This window comes from Leuciscus leuciscus, assembly GCF_965113295.1.
Source record: "Leuciscus leuciscus genome assembly, chromosome: 23".
Lineage (NCBI taxonomy): Eukaryota > Metazoa > Chordata > Actinopteri > Cypriniformes > Leuciscidae > Leuciscus > Leuciscus leuciscus.
In genome coordinates this window covers 4,026,883-4,048,537 of record NC_138747.1, presented here as the reverse complement: position 1 = coordinate 4,048,537, position 21,655 = coordinate 4,026,883, and the positions used below count along the sequence as shown (strand labels likewise).

The 21,655-nt window shown below is 38.5% G+C and overlaps 1 protein-coding gene across 7 annotated transcripts in view; it reads left to right on the top strand.

The window, feature by feature from the left end:
- camta1b (calmodulin binding transcription activator 1b) overlaps nt 1–21,655 on the top strand; it is a 291,768-nt gene that overhangs the window by 242,261 nt on the left and 27,852 nt on the right. For all 7 annotated transcript variants that reach the window (XM_082155754.1, XM_082155750.1, XM_082155751.1 and 4 more), the window contains 2 exons: nt 2,602–2,673; nt 21,036–21,189. In XM_082155754.1, the coding sequence (XP_082011880.1) occupies nt 2,602–2,673; nt 21,036–21,189 (226 nt within the window). The remainder of the gene's footprint in view (nt 1–2,601; nt 2,674–21,035; nt 21,190–21,655) is intronic.

Sequence of the window (21,655 nt, the reverse complement as noted above, 5' to 3'; positions counted from 1 at the left end):
CTGGTGCATCTGCAGTGTGTATTTATTCATGGTGTTTTGGCAAAATACACATCTATAGCTTTTGTTGGTACAGAATCTGGCACAGGCTACAGTCAGCATGGCAACAGGAAGTGATGTAATTCTCAAAGTGTGTAAAAGAATGGGTGTAGGATTTAAGCAATTTTTACAAAGTAACAAATTAAGCAGAAAGACTGAAATAGTGTTTTCTTGTAAAATGTACTTCAAAAGATATTTTATTTACAACTTAAATTTTTTTTATATATACAGTATATATAGTGTATTTAGATTATAATACGCTTTAGTTTGCTTCATAATTTCATGTATTGTAACCCTCTTAGAATATTGTGTTTATTGTGTTTTATTTTTGCTAAATTTATGTTCTTTGTTGAAAAAACAATAAATAAATAATATTATGAACCATTTACCAGCTTTTAAAAATGATGATTTTACTTTAGAACAATTGAAAGGGATTTTGTTCCTCTATATATATATATATATTTTTTTTTTTTATGCAACAAAAATATTTTTTTCAACTGTTTCTGAATTCTTTTTCTTTCTTTTTTTCAGTAATGAAAATTTGTGTTTTATTTAATGTCAAATAATGCAGTCACCTTAATTTAGATACTTATGTTATGTCAGAAAATACCAAATTTTATGTAAATATCCTCTGATTGCTAAACATTCATCAGGATACTGTATTATCCCTCAATCGCTTCAATAGTTAGCTACTCTTTGCTACAGCAGTTTGTCACATAAAAAATGGCTTGACTGTAAATTTTACTACTTCAAATTATGAGTAGCTTGTAGCTTCCCTAACACTGTTTTTTGTGTGTGTGTGTGTGTGTGTGTGTGTGTGTGTGTGTGTGTGTGTGTGTGTGTGTGTGTGTGTGTGTGTGTGTGTGTGTGTGTGTGTGTGTGTGTGTGTGTGTGTGTGTGTGTGTGTGTGTGTGTGTGTGTGTGTGTGTGCGCGTGTGCGTGTGTGCGCGTGTGTGTGTGTGTGTGTGTGTGTGTGTGTGTGTGTGTGTGTGTGTGTGTGTGTGTGTGTGTGTGTGCGCGTGTGCGTGTGCGCGTGTGTGTGTGTGTGTGTGTGTGTGTGTGTGTGTGGGAATGATACGCTGATATGAGCTTCATTCCTGTAAAATTCAGCCAGCCAAATGTACAATAAGATCTGAGACAGGTCTCGTAATCCAGTGCTGTAAATAGACTTACAGTCCTCCTGTTATTGACCCGATGTGAAGGACACCAGTTACACACACACACACACACACACACACACACACACACACACTGAGTGTCTGAAGATCACGTCTCACTGGATATTTTTATCTGGTTATAAACAGAATCATTCGAGGAAGGATTGTGTCGTTTTTATATTATAGAATAAGGGAACAAGAAAGCGGGTGTATATATGACTGTGTGTGAATAATGTTATGATTAATAACCTTTATTCTCCTCATTGTTCAGATTTGTGTCAGTATGCTGTGATAATGCACTCGGGTTCATAGAGTTATTGTGCTGATGGTTTGTGTTTATTAACCTCACACTCTAAAAGGGTGTTTTTGCAATATAGAAAAACATTTTGGGCTCCCCAAAGAACCTTTCAGTTAACAGTTCAGTAAACCATTGTGTCCTTAGTCTGAACAACATTTTAATAAAAACGAAAGAACCTTTTTCCACTATAAAGTTTCCATGGATGTTAAGGTTCTTCATAGAACCATTGAACCTTTATTTTTAGAGTGTGTCTGTTCACACTTGGCATGTTTGGTTCGATTAAAACGAACCCTTGTGCGATTGCTCTGTTAGCGCCGGCTCATTAGAATAAGTGTGAACGCTGCCATCCGAACCTTAGTGCACACTAAATGCATGTAAAGATGAGTCTCTGTCCGCTTCCAAGCAAACTCTGGTGCGGTTCGAGTGAAATATGAACTCAACACGGACCAAAGACATGTAAACAAACCAAAAATGGGATGAAGTCACAAGATGAGACCCTAAAAATGACAGAATGCTCAAGCATACCTGTTTTTTCTCATCATAGTTGCTATGTTGCCCATCACAGTTCAGTACAGGCATCAGAACCGCGTCTCCTCGCAGCAGATCTTCCTTTGTGTGTGTGACAGAGGGATTCCTGCTGCTGTTTTGTCTCCTTTACACATTTATAAGCTCTTCACGAGTTCTCAGCTGGTCAGAATATCATCATATGTAGGCTACGCACACACAACGAGCGCATTAAGCCCAGAACACAGCTTTTTTGGATGTTCGGTACACACAACGAGCGCATTAAGCCCAGAACACAGCTTTTTTGGATGTTCGGTACACACAACGAGCGCATTAAGCCCAGAACACAGCTTTTTTGGATGTTCGGTACATTCCGTCACGAAATATACGTAATAAATACCAACCAATCAGGTTGCGAACCTAAATGTCTTTAGGTTCGGTGTTAAAATGCCAATGTGAATGCTAAGCGGACCAGGACTAAATGTTTTGGTCCGGACCAAACAAACCTAAGCGAACCGAACTACAAGTGTGAGAGTGCTGTTTTTCTGATGTGTGTGTGTTTATTCTCAGTGCTTAACTGACGCTGTGCTCTGTGTTTTATTTCAGTGTCTGTATGGCTGCTATGTCCACTCCTCCATCATTCCCACGTTCCACCGCCGCTGTTACTGGCTCCTGCAGGTAAGAGTTCAGCTCTTTAACACTAAATACACAACCGAAAGCAGCTTTCATCACCATCATGTACATTGTAATTCTGTCGTCTTGAGCTCTCCGTCTCTGTTAAATGCATGAACAGTCTGACAGCAATGGCAGTAACTGAGAGTCATAAACACATTTATGGAAGTATATTAGCAGCCAGAGGTCGTCTTACAGACTAGTCGATCAGTTCTACCAGTAGATGATGCTTTGGGCCTGTTGTCACATCACAGAGCAGATGTCCTTGTTCTATATTTGGCACTTTATAAGTGAACTACACAGTTCATTTAGGGTGTTCACATACAAGCCTAAATCGATGTGAACCGCTCGGAGACCCGTGAAACTACCCAAGTGTTGTCTGGAGACTGACAGAAACCATAAGCGGGCGGGACGTGAGGGTTTTTGCACCGCAAGCAGCATCAGCTGAGATGTGCAAGCTTTCATTTCCCAGCAACATCATCTGAGCGGTTCGGGAATCAGTCTCGGCCGAACGCTGATGCTGCACGCCGGGTCATTTACATGGGTAAACGGTGACTCGCACACTACACCTCTAGTTCACTGCTAAAGTGAGTAGTCGTGCAGCCCGTAGCATGTGTATGAGGTGTGTTTGTGTGTGAGTTTGAGCATGGGTATGTGTGTGAGTTAGGGTTTGCCTACATTGTTGAGATCAAATGTCCCCTCAAGGATAGTAAAACCTGAAATCATCTACACTGTGTGGAGCAGTAAACTGCGCCCATGAGGAAACAACCTAATAAACATACTAAATTATGTCTTCATGGAAATATAAAAATGCAAAGGGTCAGCTTTAGGAGCAGGGGAAAGAACATATTATTAGTGCAGTATAAAAACAATCAATGGAAAATCCCCACCATGATAGAAAAGCAAGTGTGAGTGTGTGGGTTTATACGTTGGGGACACAGTTGCCACCAGAAGTAAGCTAAATATGACAAAACCACACTTTGGGGACTTTAAAGGAACCGTATGTAAGAAATGTATTTCAATTAATCATAAAATGGCCCTGATATGTCACTAGACATTAAGAAATCATGTTCATTTCAAATACTTATATCACTGACAACAGTAGTCCGGCCAGGATATTGTCATTTAAAAGTGAAGTTGCAGCCCCTCAACTGATGTTGATGTTGTCATGTTGTGTTTTGGCCTGATGCTCCACCCTCCACCTATCTACCAATCACGAAGTCAGTAGTGTTTCGGCATCCGGGTTGCCAGCTCTGCTCTAGTTACCACAGCTGCAGCTACAAACGTGTCAGATAAAAAGGTTACGAAACCTAAAAGACCTCGTTATGAATCCGAAATACGTCGTGACAAAGTCCGAAAAAAAACGTACTGTGTAGGACTCGTCACTTGCCATTGGAAGCTCCTTGTAGCAGCCTATGATCCTGCTGGATCCTGCAGCCTAACTGGATACCTCGAGTCAGGGGGGAGGGGGAGGGGATACACCGCTCTACAGTAATTTGAAAGTGATTGCAGTACCAGTTTTGGCCACAATCTTACATACGGTTCCTTTAAGGGAGAAATGATTCATATATAAAGTTTATTATTATTATTTTAAAAATGCAGAAAGTTTGCTTTTAGCCTTCATTTAGTCGTTCCAATAGTGCTGATACAGTCCGGCAGCACTGGGACTTCTCCCTGTTTGTGGAAAGGCAGACTGTTAATGGTGGAGATTTTTCAGTGGCTCTTTCTGCAGATTACACTATTACACCAATAGTGGCGACAAACTGTCTGTCTGAGTGAATCATTTGAATAATTTGCTCACCAGATTCATTCAAAATGACTGATTTATTTGAGAGTGAAACAAATGACTGTCTTTGAGCGTGTAACCTGAATCCTTCCTTCAACCGATTTGTTCAAAAACTGATTCATTTACTAATAAAACAAGTGACTGACTTTGAATCATTTGAGTCATCCCTCAGCCTATTCATTCAAAAACACTGATTCATTCAGTAGCGAAACAAGTGGCTCAGTACGTCCGAATTCGCATATTGTCTGAGTAGGTACTATATAGTATGAATATAGGTATTATGAATGAAAGTCTAAAGTCAGTGGCGCGTTTTCAGTGGAACGTTCAGATGCTATTTTAAGGGCACATGCTTGGCCATAATGTAGCGTGTGCACAACTAATTTGGGTGGGTTTCTCCCATCCCTATACAATGTCACTTCTCTGTCTTTTACGGCCCTGACGAGAACGCCGGTCTGTGAACCGCTCCTGGCGTGCGCCTGGCAAATCCGCCGTTATAATAGCAATCCGCCATGGAACAAGCGCGCCTGCTCTTAAAGGGAATGTGAGACGATGCACTGATTGGTTTATTTCACGTTACGCCCAAACCACACCTATGAGTAATGTAGCTACTTCAGACCAACACATTTTAGATTTGCGTCGACATCCGCCCACAAAGTTACTAGCGTTTCGCGTTTGATACTTGCGTTTCAGATCATTAAAATAGGGCCCTAAATGTGTATTGACATTCTACTCTGTTGGCTTACTGTTTTTCGCATACTACATACAACTATTCGATTTGGGACGCAGCGGCTGACAATATGAGTGAGTGATTTGAATCACTCCCTCAACCAGCTAGTTATAAAACTGATTTATTCAGGTATGAAACAGCACTCTTGTTATCCTCATAGACTTACAGTGGTTAATTCTTCTCTGACAGTGAGAGAGACACACAGGACAGAAAACACTGATCTTATTGTGTCTCTCCACAGTCTTTCCTGCTACGAGAGACGCGAAGAAGCTAAATTAACACCGCATACAAACTCCATCAATCAAAGCTGACGGGCAATAATTCACTGCATGTGAAACACACTCGCACAAGAAAAGAAATGCAGAAAAACTCTATTTTTAAAATGCAAACTTGCATTCATTTGGCGAACATCACTGATGTCCAACGGACCGCTGAAAATCTCTCACATCCGCAGCATCTCTCATACCATTTCAAAAGGAGAGATTTCAAAAGTTAAAACAAAAGGTTGAGAGATCTTAAAGTACATATACTAAACTGTTTTAATACTATATATTATATTAGGAATGTATAATTTGCATTTCAATAGCATAAGTTATATCAAAAGGAAGTCAGAGGGCGTGCTAGGATCAGTATCGGATGTTATATTAATAAAAAGTATATTTATTTATCATATATCTATATATATATATATATTGCATAACACGAGTATATCAGAAAAAGGTTTTTAAAAGGTTGATGTTGATGAACTTCAGAAGATTGGACCTTGTCCTTGGACATTATTGGTCGCCGAAAGGAAAACAGCAAATAAATCAAACTAAATTATGTGTTTTTTGTCAAAAAAATGCAGAATGTTTATTTAGGGGTTAGAATATACAGTTTGTACATCATAAAAATAATTGTCTATGGAAAGTCCCCTTAAAACATGGAAACACAAAGCGTTTGTGTGTGTGTGTGTGTGTGTGTGTGTGCGTGCGTGCGTGCGTGCGTGCGTGTGTGTGTGTGTGCGTATGCTAGTCTGAATGGAGGTCATTGAGGGATGAAAACATAATGCTAAACCATAAAAGAAAAAGTAGGGGAAAAGAGAAAGAAATCATGTGAGAAGAGCGAGAGAACGCAGCGGTGATAAAGCGAATCTAAGCTGTCGGATTTCTCACAGTTACAGAGGCTTGAGCTCAGCTGGGCAGGTAAGAATGATTGATTACAGAGAGAGCGAGTCCACCCACATTACACAGAGAGAGAGAGAGAGAGAGAGAGAGAGAGTAAACCTACCCATACACATTCACAACACTTAAAACTTTCATCTTTACACTGGCACACCTGCCCAATCACAAGCAGATTATCATCAGCAGCGTTTGATTTATGAAGCAGCGTTTGCTACATATTAATGTTATATCGCAGGATGGTGTCTGCATACAAATAAAGCGCAACAGTGGGATTCTGAGGTAAAAATCCCATTCATTTACTCCTAGAGAAATTGATTTTTCATGATAATGTATAAAGGCTTCAGCGCAGACCTACTGTGAGCTCTGAGACTGTTAAGCGATGGTCTAAACTTCTGTAGACTTCTAACAATCATATTAAATAGTGAAGAGGTGTGAGGAGCTCCACCAATCAGAAAGAAGCCACTGTTGCCATGGCAAAAGAGCAGGATTGTGGATGTTAATATAGCCTATGTAAATTACCTTTTGTGTTATGTTATGATTGGCTAACAGACATTACCGGTCAAAAGTTTGGGTACGATTTTTTAAATGTTTTTGATAGAATCTCTTATACACACCAATGCTGCATTTATTTGTTCAGAAATAAAGTAAAACAGTTATATTGTGGAATATTATGACAATTTATATATATTTTTAAAATGTTATTGATTGCTACGATCAATTTTCAGCATCTTCAGTGTCACATGATCCATCAGAAATCATTTGAATATGCTGATTTGCTGCTCAAGAAATATTTCTCATTATTATCAATGTTTAAAAAGCTGTGCTGATTAATATTTTTGTGAATAGAAAGTTCAAAAGAACAGCATTTACATGAAACAGACATGTTTTGTAACATAAAAAATGTCTTTACTGTTACTTTTGATCAATTTAACGCGTCCTTGCCGATTAAAAATATTAATTTCTTAAAAATCGTCCTGACCACAAACTTTTAAAAGGTATAGGTGGATCCCGTGCTTCTCTGGTCTGTGTATTAAAGTTTTGTCCAAATATACATTTCAAAACCAGTCATAAAATATTTATATTAGCCCTTTGATATGATGATGATTAAAGATGCTGGTTGTGTTAGCAGTTAGCAGTCAACTGATGTGTGTAAACATGTTTGAAACACACACAGGAAGTGTGGTGCTGTTCTGCACATGTGAAGAGGAAGCGGAGGAGCCTGTGAGGCAGGAGTGTGTTAGCGCTCAGAGATGCTCATTGATTTATTCTCCAGCAGAGCAAACTGACTCACAAGGTTACACAGCAGCGATTGCTAGCCGTCACAGCGTGCACAAGACCACACCAGCTCTCAGATAGATTAAACACACACACACACACACACACACACACCATTTGTGACTGTCAATCACACCTGTCAAGGTCAGGCTTTGTACTTTGCTTACATTCGTCACTTAAAGTTTTAGAAACTTGAGAAGCCCACAGGACCCCAATTAGGTTACACTTTATTTCAATGGTTTACGTTAGACGTTCTACTAACTATAAGTAACTTTGCAACTACATGTCAACTAACTCTTTTAATATACTATAGTAGACTCGACTGTTAGGGTTTGGCTTAGTAGAGTAAGTTGACATGTTGTTGCAAAGTTACTTGCTTTCTTACTTAAATGATATTTTTCCCCGTTGTTTAAAATGTCAAAATTATTAAAAAAACTGAACAATAATTTTTTTTCTGTTTCAAAATATATATTTTAATGAATAATGAAATTGAAAAAAAAAAAAATTCTGTTGTTAACAATGTTAAAATAAATAATGAAATATATTTTTTGTTAAAAAGTTCAAATATACAGTATAATAAAATAAAAAAGCACAAAAAGAAAAAAAATTCTGAGTATTAAGGCCCGTACACACCGGGACGAATATCGGCGCGCGTTATTCGCCAGCGTTTTTCAACGCGTTTTTTGTGTTCACACCCAAGCGTTTTTCGCTGACGATGAGCCGAGTGAACATGCAAATTCATTCCCTGACATTAGATGGCGCTTAATGTGAAACAGAAATACAATACCACTCCATAACAGTCTATACTCTGCAATACCACTCCATAACAGTCTATACTCTGCAATACCACTCCATAACAGTTCTCTTTTAACAAGATTTTTGTAGTCGCTGTCGCGTTTGTCATATAGTTCTTTATGTTCCGACACCAACGAGACCAGCAGCTCTACATTCATCTTGCCTTGCATCTTCCTCGTCATTTCTTCCCGGCAGTGTCTGTCTATGGGCAGTGTAGACGCTACTTGGCGTATATCTTCTTCGCTGTTACGTATGTGTGCTCGGCAAGACCGTTTTGTGTTTGAGCGCCCCCAAGTTGTGTTTTACTGTAACTTCAGAAGCTCCAGACACGTGAGCAAAAGCGGCAATCTCATTGGTCGGATAGTTTTTGACGCGGCGCATCAAACCAAAAAAACGAACCCGAGGCGTTTAAAAAAAAATTACGCTTTTACGCGTGCCGTTTTTCGCGTCGGTGTGCACACTCACATTGGCGCCCTTTGTTTAGTCACGAGGCGTTAAACGTCGGCGAATATCGCGCGCGAAATTCGTCCCGGTGTGTACGGGCCTTTAGGGTTAGGGTTAGGGTTTTTTTATTAAAAAATTTAATATGTAATGTAAATACGTTAAAATACCTTGTCAGAGCTTGTAAATAGGAAGTTTATGGGCAGAAAGCTACAGTGTTGACCAGTCAAAAGTGTAGACTAGTTACGCTTCGTCTCTCAGTACCGGAGGCTACAGACGGCCCCAAAAAGAGCCTTTTATTTATTCATTCAGCCATGCATTTTACCGGCGGTCTGCAGAGGCGTCTGAAACCCTGTATGGCGCGTGACATGATTGCTGTTTACCATGCGTGTCATCTGAATATTTATTAGTGAGAATGTTTTTAACATCTTTATGGAGCATTAAGGGTTGAAAAATGCAAATCACACATTGTGAGGAAATTCATAAGGTCCTCACATTCTCTTTACTCTCTCTTTCTTTTTAACCACCTTTTTTTGATTTCACGTCTTTTGACAGCCTGTTGAAATTGTATTGCAGTTGACCCGTCCATTCACTTCCATTTCATGCTGAGTAAAGCGAAGCCATTTGCTCTTTCCGCCGGGCATTAGGGAGCGTTGTGGAGTCTCGGCTGGACACACTGCACAACTGCACTTAATACAGCGTTAACATTCACCTTCAGCTCCACTGCAAACACAAGCACACACACACACACACACGCTGCTTCATTCAGAGCACACGTCTTCATAGTTACAGCACCATTGTAAAAGCAGAGGTGAACAAAGTACATAACTTCCTTACTTGAGTGAAAGTACAGATACTACTGGTCAAATATTACTCTGTTACAAGTAGCCTACTTAAGTACTTTACTTAAGTAAAAGTACAGACGTACCCGTTTTTAAAAGTACTTAAGTATCAAATGTCAATTCATTGTTTTATTATTGTTGCATTGTTGTATGTAATACTTACAGGACCTTATGCCTCTGAAGCAAGTGAATACACTGACCAGTTTGTAGTATCTGTGGAATTAAGAGCTTTTAGAATGTTATAAAACCTATAGAAATTAAACAACTGAATTGACAAAAAAAGACAGCCATAATCATCTTCATTTTTTTAATTTTAAAACTCCAACCACCCCAACAAAAGAAGTACACATCTATGTGTAAACCCAGATACACAACCACAGCTGTACAACTGGCCAACAGCAAAACTGCTTTAACATATAGGCTGTATGTCACCTGCAAAAATCCAATCACGTTTTAGAGATGAAAAATCATGTCCTGACTAACATAACTACTTTCTACTCAAGGACCTTGACAGAAATGTAGTGGAGTAAAAAGTACGATATTTGTCTTTCAAATGTAATGAAGTTAAAGTAACAAGTTTCCAGAAAAAATAATTCTCAAGTAAAGTACAGATACTCAAAAAGTGTACTTAAGTACAGTACTCAAGTAAATGTACTTCGTTACTGTCCACCTCTGTGTAAAAGAGGAAATCAATATGGACCCAGTTTACTTTCTTAAAGTCCCCCTGTAGTCAATCATTTTATCCCTTAAAACTCATCTTTGATCACCAAAATGACATAAATGTTTTTTCCTGTGAAAAAAAAAAAAGTATTCAAGCCTTTAAATAGCTTGAATGTAGCTTGCTTCATTTAGTATACACAGAACCATGAATATGCAAATTAGCCCCGCCTCCACTCACTCACTCCAGCTCAGAGATCCACTCGCTCAACTTTACTGTATAAACGCTGCACACTGGCAAATGGAAATACTGGTTTAATTCAGCCGTATATGTTTGAACCAGAAACTGATTCAGAATTATACATGCTCATCTACAAGTCACATAACGGTAATTAATATGCTTAGCCTTTGGCTTGACTATATTATCAAACAGCTAATAATGTGTTGCTAATGTTACACAAACCATGTTCCCGTTCGCCATCTCAGAGCCAGACATCCGCCTTCTTAAAATCAGCATCCTCAGAAACGCTTTAAACGCCAGTGGAGAAAGGCATATAGTTCATCATAACATCATAATATACATCATATACATAATTCACCCGCTATTTTGCTAAATGTACACGATTCTTCATATTATCAATAGAAAAATATACTGGGATGACTCTTGAGACTCCCCTGCTTCAGAGAATAGTAATGATATGCTAAAGCCTTCCCGCAAGTTCACGTTATTGGTTACAAAGTAGTTTGTGAAGTAGTTTAAGAAACCGGGTTTTTGTTTCACTGCAGTTTTAAGGAGAAAATACTCAGCAATGGTGTCGACTTATGAATTTGCACATGTTTTGTCTTAAAGCATATTAAAAACACCACGTAGACATATAAACAACATTAAAAACTTGATTTTCACCACAGGGGGACTTTAATAAATGTTTGTGGTCTACACTTTACTGTCTGTCCCTTTTGGGAAAATGGGAAAAAACTGATGACTCATCTAGTTTGCAGGGGACGTACAGTATGCTAATTTCTGCAGAGTCTCTGTAGAGTGAGAACGTCTGACAAACTGATACCACCTGCAGATGACTAGAAGATGCAAGTTAACTAAAGGAAATTGGCTATTTCAAGCACTTGAATATGTCTTGTCCTGCTTCAATAGAAAAGACAAGAAAGAAAATTGTATTCCGAACATTTTCTTATCAAAGTAGGAGTCAAACATGCTTCAAAATAAGTATTTTATAACAAAAGTTCCCAGTGGACAATGACACTTAAACCCTCCCAAACTTTAGGCATTATTCGTTTCCTTTTGAAGTTCAGCACTGTTCTTTCCCAAAAAGACTAACTTGAAAAGTGAAAGCCATGACTTTAGCACACTCTTAAGCCCTCCGTCTGAACACTACGTGACATATCCAAGCCTTTCTGTCAAGTCCTTGAGGAGAACTGAGACTTCCTGTGCCCGCCAACCTGAGAGCCGTGAAAACACACGCACACACACACACACACATGCATTTGTTGAAATCCACAGATCCTCAGGAGATGATTGTGACCTCCACTCACAGGAGGTCCTGAGACAAATGTGGCGTGTTGTGGAGCCAGTGAGCCATTAGTGCTGTTTTCCCCTTGACCTCTCAGACAGGAACAGCCATTATGGCTTTGTTCGAACAAAAACCTCAAGGTGGGTTCAGTGTTTCAAAGCCCGGCAGGTTTCGTCTGGAAGTAGTGGTTTCTGAGAACATGTGTGTGTTAGAGAGACAGACTGACAGAGAAAGAACAGCAAAAGTCAAGGAGCAAGAGCTCACAGCCCATTAAATAATACATCCTTCCTGAAAGGCCTTAAGGTAGCGCTGAAGCCGAAGCGTTCTGGAGCTGATTACAAGCTGTTCGCCTCTGACACACACACACACACACACCCTCACCAGCCCAGCAAACGGAAGACACGCGGACACTAGATATCGCTTAAATAAAAGCTGAAAAGTTCTTCAACAATAGGAAAGCGATATATATCCAGATGTCGGTGGTGTGAGTAACCGTGAAAGCTGCAGAACAGTATCAGGAGCACAAAGACTCTGTTCAGAACCTCTTCGCCCGGCGTCACGGACCGGACCGGGAGAAACAGGATTTGTCTGCTCGTGGTTTTGTTCCGGAGTTATTTTATTTCGACCTTGTAACTTTCATTCACATTTTAGCATATTTTAATTCTTTTAGCCAGTATTTCTTTTTGAAGTAAAGATAATACCAGAAATAATACCAGAATTTTAATTAAAATCATGAAATATTATCTAAATAAATTAGGGCTGTCAAAACGATTAATCGCATCTAACATAAAAGTTTGTGTTTATATAGTGTGTGTGTGTGTGTGTGTGTGTGTGTGTGTGTGTGTGTGTGTGTGTGTGTGTGTGTGTGTGTGTGTGTGTGTGTGTGTGTGTGTGTGTGTGTGTGTGTGTGTGTGTGTGTGTGTGTGTGTGTGTGTGTGTGTGTGTGTGTGTGTGTGTGTGCGTGCGTGCGTGTGTGTGCGTGTATGTGTGTGTGTATATATATCTATATATAAATACACACACACACATACACATACACTATATAAACACACTTTTAGATGTGATTAATCGATTTGACAACAAAAATAAATGTATAATATGTTGTATATTATAAAATTATATAAAGAAATATATATATATTAAAGAAATTATTTGTTATTAATATTATACAGTTACATATTGTATATAATTACAATTATATATATTACATAATTTAATTATATTAATAAATTATATTATATAATTGTATATTTTTTATAGAAATAATCAGTTATATGTCAAAGTTATATAAATCAAAATGATATACATTTTTAAAAATGTGCTTTAGATAATTTATTTATTTTGTCAAATTGATTTATTTAATGCTGTCGTATTGTTGGCAGCTTAGCTTGGGAATAATAATGCATGTAATGTTATTGGAAGGCACATATATTTTGAGTGGGTGAAAATCTTTGGAATTGTGTGTAGTGGATTTAAATACGCTAAATATTGTAAAACAAGAGTAATAGAGTCTAACTGGGATCTGAAAGCATTATCAAATTAGCAAATAAAATTTTATTTTATCTGTTTATTGAACTTGTACTTGAAAATGTGAAAAATTTGATTATAATAAGGAAAAAACTAATAAATAGGGTCACCGTGATTTAGCCAACTAAAACATTCCTGTCCGAAAACATAGTCATATCTTTAACCATAACTTGGTTATTCATGATTGGTGAATAAAACTGATGTAGAAGCCATAAACTGTAAACTTGTCCCTCTTATCTAATTGGTTGATTGGAATGAATGAATGAATGAATGAATGAATGAATGAATGAATGAATGAGGCATTTATAAAACGCTTTATATATGTACTACTGTACACCCAAAACGCTTTACAATCATATCAGGTTTCTCTCCTCGTCCACCACCAGAGTGCAGAATCCACTTGGATGGACTTACACCCCTACTCTTTACGAGAAGTGCCATGATTTTTGATGACCACAGAGAGTCAGGACCTCGGTTTAATGTCTCATCCGAAGGACAGAATGTTGTTTTAGGATCAACAAAGATGTTAAAGGGGAACTATGCAGTTTTTTAAGCTTAATTGACCTCAACTGAACAGCTTCGGAGTCATTGGAATCGTTATATGACTTGTTTGGGGTTGAATGGTGGCCATAGCGCCTGTGAGCGCAAAAAAACACCCTTGCAACTTTGGGCCAACTTTGATATCAGGTCTCGCGATGTAACGAACTGCTTTACGGCACTGCACACATACATTTATATGCTAGCCTTCTGTGTATCATACATACCTCAGTGGACATGGCTCTGTGCGTTCGCCGGCTTCTTTGAAAACAAATGCACATGACCAGAGGGAGGAGATGGGAGCGGGGAGAGTCGCCAACGAGTTTTGACCACAGTGTTGTCAAATATCTATTCCGAAGCTGTAGGGGGCGCTCTATAGAGAAACCCGCGAGCAAAAAGCGAGAAAACAGTGAAGAAATTGCCAAAACTGCATAGCGCCACTTTAATCTAGGAACATTGTGAAATCACGTTTACCAATAAATAAACATGCAAGGTGTGAACGATGTGTGGAATTGTATGATTTGATAGGCACTGACATTCTGTGAAAAACTGTGGAGTTTTATGTGCAGGCACAGATTCATTTCTGGTTATGCCAATAAAACTCAATAAAAGAGAGAGAGAGAGAGAGAGGGAGGCAGATGTGTTGGAGGATGAGAGCGATACATCACTGAACAGTCTCTGCTCTAGAAGCTTCTCTGGACTTTCACTTCGGAGGGGTGCAACGTCAGGTCTGTCCCACGAGATCAGAGAGAAAGAGAGAGCAAATGAAAGAAAAGAGGAGAGAAAATAACAGCTGAAAAATATCACAAAGGCCCAGCTGCTAATTGAAAAGAGAGCAAATTAATTACGGTAATGAAGCAATTAAAGCGCTGTCACGCAACCAAGACTCTCTTTAAGTCCGGTAAGCATTTTTGTTTCTCAAGCATTCCCCCGGTGTCCGTGTGCAGCTTCTCATCGTTCCTCGGTTTCTTCTCCTTCATTTACACGCTTTCAATCTAGTGGAACACAAACACAAATGGGAAGAAACGAGTTGAAATTGGATATTTTCCCCAGTAGAGTAAAACAGAAGGTCAAATAGAGGTCACACCATGATTTTTACATGTCTTCAAGTAAAAACAGTAGATTTTAAGCATCAACAAGTGGCAAAAGACCCCCAAAAAAAGCTTAAATCATATATATTCTTTGAAAGCAAGCTTTCATATTGTACACACTCATGTAGATTTATCTTGTTCTAAAGGTGCTTTCTAAAAAAAAATTATATTTTGACAATGATGCTCATTAAGATTGCTCAAATATTCCCAAAAGATTTATAACTCTTTCTTTCCCCTTTATCTCTTAATGTGTTTCATTGATGTACACAAACATTCAATTTTGACATTTTGGCCACACACACTCAAATCACACTCAATGATTGATGTTCGCTTCTCAGCCTTTTCATTATATCAGACCTTGCATGCAAAGATAGATTTATTAATTTTTTCACTTTGTTTGAGTCCATCATGCATCAGTTTTTCTCTGAGACTCTTGGGAACTTTAGAGGAACAGAGATGAACTCGGAGAGAGAACTTTATTTATAAATTTAAATTATACTTTTAAAATATATTTTACAATAATGAAAGTCATCCTGCCATCATAAATACAATTAATTACTTTCATTTATATTTTTCTGATTTTTTTTTTCTGTAGTCTGTCTCTTGTTTCTCTCACATTCTTGTCACATCTCTCGCTTTTTCTGCATCTGTGTTTTAAAGATTAATGCTGTATTGATGTCCTCAATTAATTTCCTGTTATGCCACAGTAGATCTTCTCAACTCTCTTGCACATCTCCATTTGCTTAAGAGACGTCTCTATTCCCCGTGGCAGATGCCTGTCAGTAGAGCTGCATGTGTGTTCATTTGTATTCATGTGGGCCTGTGCATGTAAATAAAAGTGAGGAAAAAATGATTAACGCTCTGATGCTGGTGTCCACTAACAGTCATCTTTAAAAATCCATTTTAACTGTTCAAGATCTATTACAATCAACCCACTATGAGTGATGAGCTTTGACCCTTACCTATAATTCTATTTGGCTGTCCGATTTGATATGCCGTTGTATTTTTAATTAATGAATATAAATATTTACCACTGGCCAAACTACATTATTTTAAAAAATATCAATGATAATAAATAAATTGGAATAATTATATTACAGTATTGAAAGTAGAACGAAACATAGTTTATAATTCGTGCAACAAAGGGTTAATGCAGCACTTCAGGCTCTTTTTCTCTCTGTAAACTTGTGTATTCATGTTTTAATGTCATAATGAATAGCATCAATGGGATGAATACTTTAGAAGCCACAGCAAACAGCTTGTAGATGAAGTGATTGGAGAGACTATAAAGCGTAGAGATCAGTGTCAGGAGCCTCTGGCCAGTTTAAATGCAGAAAAACCTAATGGGTTACAAAACACACTTCTGTGTCCACACGTAAAACCCTTCACATGTGAGACCAAATTGCCCTTGAAATGAATTGTGTGTGTGTGTGTGTGTGTGTGTGTGTGTGTGTGTGTGTGTGTGTGTGTGTGTGTGTGTGTGTGTGTGTGTGTGTGTGTGTGTGTGTGTGTGTGTGTGTGTGTGTGTGTGTGTGTGTGTGTGTGTGTGTGCACGCGCCCTGGGCAGAGAGCAGCTTAATGATGGACACACTGGAACATTCATCATCATGTTCACTGTGTCCAGGGCAGCTATTAAACACAGCCCAGAGTACAACACACACTCTCAATGCGTTTACACTAACACAGTATGCAATGCAGACGGCTATGAGTAACACACACACACACACAGACCGTGTGATCGATAGATGTCACGCGTGAACACAGTGTTGTGCCAGCAGAATGTCAAACACTGTGCGGACGCTGTATCTGGATCCGTGTGATTCACATTTAGAAGCATAGTTCATCCATAAATTAAAGTCAACATGAAATCAAAATGGACATTTCTTGTTTTTCATGACATATTGCAGTATTTATTATATATGATTTATTTTTTTAATTCATGTGCCCTCATAATCTTCAAACAAAATAACTTCCTCTTGTCTTCTGTGATGAGGGCGGGGCAACCTGTCACTCACACGAGATCGACCAATAGCAAACCACTACCATCTAATCAATTCCCGTTAGGCAAAATCAAATCCCGCCCCCTTAATTTGTTCTTGTTCGAAAAGCTGTTTCATTCAAATATACACCACAATAGGGAAAAAATCATATCGTAACTTCCACGTCATGCGACTTTAAAAGTCTGTCGTTATTTTTTCCATATAGTGAAAGTGAAACAGGAAAAAAAAAAGCACCATAAAAGTAACAGAGGGGAAGATTTTCAGTGCATAAAAGCTTAAATTTCAGTCTTTTCCCTCACACCGATCTCATATTTGGTACTATTTCTTATTCATATTGCATTTGCGTGTGTCTTTGAATGTGTGTTTGCTGTGCAGCAGTTTGAATGAGACACACAGCTGAAGTACAGCAGGTGTGAGACGACTCCAGACATTTACAAACTGACACAGACGTGCCTGTAATGCAAGATCCACCTGTGTGGAAGGAGAGAAAGAGAGAGAAAGAGAGAGTATTTATACACTTAATTTATTACTTTCATTAGCTTTGATGAGATGGGAAGCAGTTTATGGTTGAGCTACACTGGCCACACATGCAAACATGCGTGTTTGTGTGTGTGTGTGTGTGTGTGAGAGTGTGTGTATCTGTCAAGGCTTGTTGCCAGGTTACAGCCATGTGTTGAAGCTGCCATAAGCAACAGCACGTATTGCACCACTGGGAAGTGAACCAGAGAGAAATGAAGTGAAAATCACTTACAAAATTCAGTTCTAAAAACAAGGAAACTTTTGGGGGGAGTCAGCACGTCATTGAGGAGAAGTTTGATCTTTTGATCTTGTATGAAATGTGCTATATAAATAACCTTGCCTTGCCTTTTGACAGAGTAAAACCATCTTAAACATTAAAAAACGAACACATCTAGATGACATGCGCTTAGAACCGCCTAATACAGAGAGAGGTTTGACTGACATGATACGAATAACTCAGTTCGCTTTTTATGTGACTTTATAGGTGCAGGAAAAACTCAAATTAACATTACAACAATATTAGGTAAATGTGCAACAGATTGGCAACCCGAGAAGAAGTGCAACAGTTTCTGTGAAGGCTCTACAGAAAGAAGAGGAAAATGTGTGTGCACTGCAAAAAAAAATTCATTTCTCTAATCAATATTTTCTTTTTTTTCAGTAAACATCTTAACACCCTTCAAGCAAAGATGAGCAAATATAATTTTTTTCTTCTTTTCTTGATGTCTTGCAAAAAACGTACAAATTTTGTAACGCTTTCATTTTACTTCTTAAGTAAATAACCTTGTTTTGAGGATATTTAGTGTCATTTTTAGGCCCTTTGGAAGTTTGCTGAGGCCCTCTAGTGGGCTCCGGGCCCCTGGCTGAGAACCACTGTCAAAAATTCTTCTTTCACATCCATTTTGTGTTAAATATTTTGGCCAATTTGATTAAATTAACACATTATACACTGAAAATGTGGGGGAAAAACAGGCTATTTACACTAACTCTGCCCACTGACGTCTGGTTGGACCAGATACAATTCTGGAAGATGCTAGATAGTTAATGTTAGTAATAGTGTAGAGGTAAGGCGTGTGACTGAAAGTTGTGACGCATATATCGACCCACGTTCGAGTCCACTTTTTGCCAAACAAAAACAGATTATGTGACTCTAAAATTGCATAAAACCAGACAATCAAATTAGCATTTTTGCATCAGGCATTTGTGACTGAAACTACGTGAGACCCTTCTGTTGCACATATTACGTTTGACACTTTTGAGCAACTACATCCCCTTTCCAGAATGTTCCTGCTCATAAAAACGGAGAGTGGTGGGGCGAATATGCTGGCGTGGAAGTTTTAGCACAAAACAGTAAAATAGTGCCTTCAAAGGGCAAACAAATAATGCAATCCAATTTCTCTCTTGTTTGAGACTGTGATGAAATCAGCTAGTTTTTTTTTTTTTTTTTTTAAATCTACCAAAGGTATTGTGCAAACACCTCGAAATATGCATCCCTGAACGTGTTAGCTCTTTTCCGTCTCCCATCTGGTCGCTAACGCTGCAATATTAAAATGCTAATGGAGCCGTCGGACAGACGCTGAGAAAGGAGAAGTTGATTCCATCTTTCACGGAGCCTGAGAGAAGACGTACTAACTCTTCCGGGCAAGAGCGACTGAATGATTGGCTCTATTTAAAAGTCAAAGGTGATGCAAAGACAAAAGGAACTGATTTTAAAGTCAGGTTCTGGCCCGTATCTCATCGATTAGCTCAGGTCGCGTGACTCGCTGTAGAGTTTCGGGAGGAAAAGCGTGGAGTTAGATTGATAGAGAAGGTAAGTAAGTGGCAGCAGGGGAAATTTATTGACAGTTTAACATTGACAAAGCTTCAAAAACGGCTCAAGCTGCTGCCGCTGCCACATTTCTCTCTGTCAGAGAACCCGTGCCAACCTTTCCCGTCATGCACATGTGCTTTTACTCAACCCCAACGATAAACTAGATCATTTTTGGGAGACAAATGATGAACTAATCCAAACAATCTCTCTTACTTTCTTGGCTATAAATGAGCATAAAATGCACAACACTCCTGGCTGTTTCTGTGTTTGGTTCACATGTATCAGTCGTGTCCTTTGGGTGTATCTATGAGCTCCGGTTTGATTAGTCAGTCTGGCCCCAAAGCTCCACGTTTCCCCTTCACACCCACGTCTCACGCTTATAGCAGCTGAGCTTTAAACAACACCTATTACTCTTACGCTGTCAATTAGGATAATTTATGGCCGTAATTCTGAGCCGGCATGAATTGCGGTGTTTTGATGTTGGTAAATACTTAGAAGTTAATTGGGGGCATCTGCTCCGAGGAGTTCGGGCGAAGAATGGGAGACTGTTGTGTTTTCACGCGTGCTTGCCAATTAACAACTCCCACCTCCATGCCACCGAACGCAAAACAACTCGCAGACCCGACGTTTAACGCGTTTGCTCCTCCGCCGTGGCTCAGATTCTCTGGGGTATATGTGTGTGTGTGTGTGTGTGTTTAGATGAAGTTGTAATTGCATGGGTTAATTTCACTTCTGCATATGGGTGTTTCTTTAACTGTATGCAAATTCTGCCCTGTAGACTTATGTAAAACACACTTTTAATACACACGTTTTTTATTTGTTAAAGTCCCCATGAGACCAAAATTAAAGTTTTTGGGCTTTAAGTATGAATATGTTAGCCTTAAGGTTATCTAGTGCGCTCCAAAACAATGACAAAATTCGCAAAACTTACAGTCTCTCACTTCTGCCGATGTGGATCAATGATTTTGAGGACATCTCTTCAGCTTTTCATCATATTTTCTGTCCAATTAAATGCTCTCTAGAATCTAAAGCATCATTATAAATAGATGCTGGATCAAAACGTAGCAAACCTTTGTCCACTGTTACGGTCCACTGTTATCTTCACACCAGATGCCATGAAACATAAATTACGGTCGGTCTATTTGAGACTCACTGACGCTTGTCTCATTAGCAAGCGCTCTAAAAACTTTATAAAACTCTTGGCCGTGGTGGTAGTGAGGTCACGACTTATTGACAGTCATAATTTGTGTAAAAAAAAATTTCACACCAGAAATGTTCAGTCTGTTTAGATATGCATTGTTTTATAAACTCCTGTTTTATGATGATTTCTTTATAGTTTAAGGTTACAAATATGAAATCTCTTCTATTTATAATCATAAAATCTATCTGTTCTAGCTATAATAAAAAATCAATCCCTGAAGTTGAAGAAACGTCAGTATGTGAGAGCACCATTGCAGTATTCATTTGGATACCGTGGTTTACCACATTTTATTCAAGGCATGCTTCCTAAATCTTCTCCATGGACCCAATCAAAAAAATGTTCGGACTTTCTTTTGAGCAGAAACTCGCTGTTCTCCTTTTGTGTCAATTTCAACTCGCTCTTGTCTTAACTTCCTTCTCCCCTCATTATATACGTTCTTTCATCTCGTCATGTCTTTCTTTTTACTCTCTTTAGAACCCTGACATTGTGCTGGTCCACTACCTGAACGTGCCCGCCATAGAGGATTGTGGGAAACCGTGTGGACCCATCCTGTGCTCCATCAACACAGATAAGAAAGAATGGGCCAAATGGACCAAGGAAGAGCTCATCGGGCAGCTCAAACCCATGTGTGAGTGTTAAACAACATTTATAGACTGTTTATTAGTCTAATATGTCTAGTATAGAAAAAAAACAAAGCATGTTTAGTTACAGCTGAGACCATTACACACTGTGCTTACAGTACAGGCCAAAAGTTTGGACACATCACTATTTTTAATGTTTTTGAAAGAAGTTTCTTCTGCTCATCAAGCCTGCATTTATTTGATCAAAAATACAGAAAAAAAAATGTAATATTGTGATATATTATTATAATTTAAAATAATTGGTTTTCAATTTATTATACTTTAAATTATCATTTATTTCTGTGATGCAAAGCTGAATTTTCAGGATCGTTACTCCAGTCTATCACATGATCCTTTAGAAATCATTCTAATATTCTGATTTATTATGAGTGTTGGAAACAGTTCTGCTGCCTAATATATTTGATGAATAAAAGGTTAAAAAGAACTGCATTTATTCAAAATAAAACAATATTT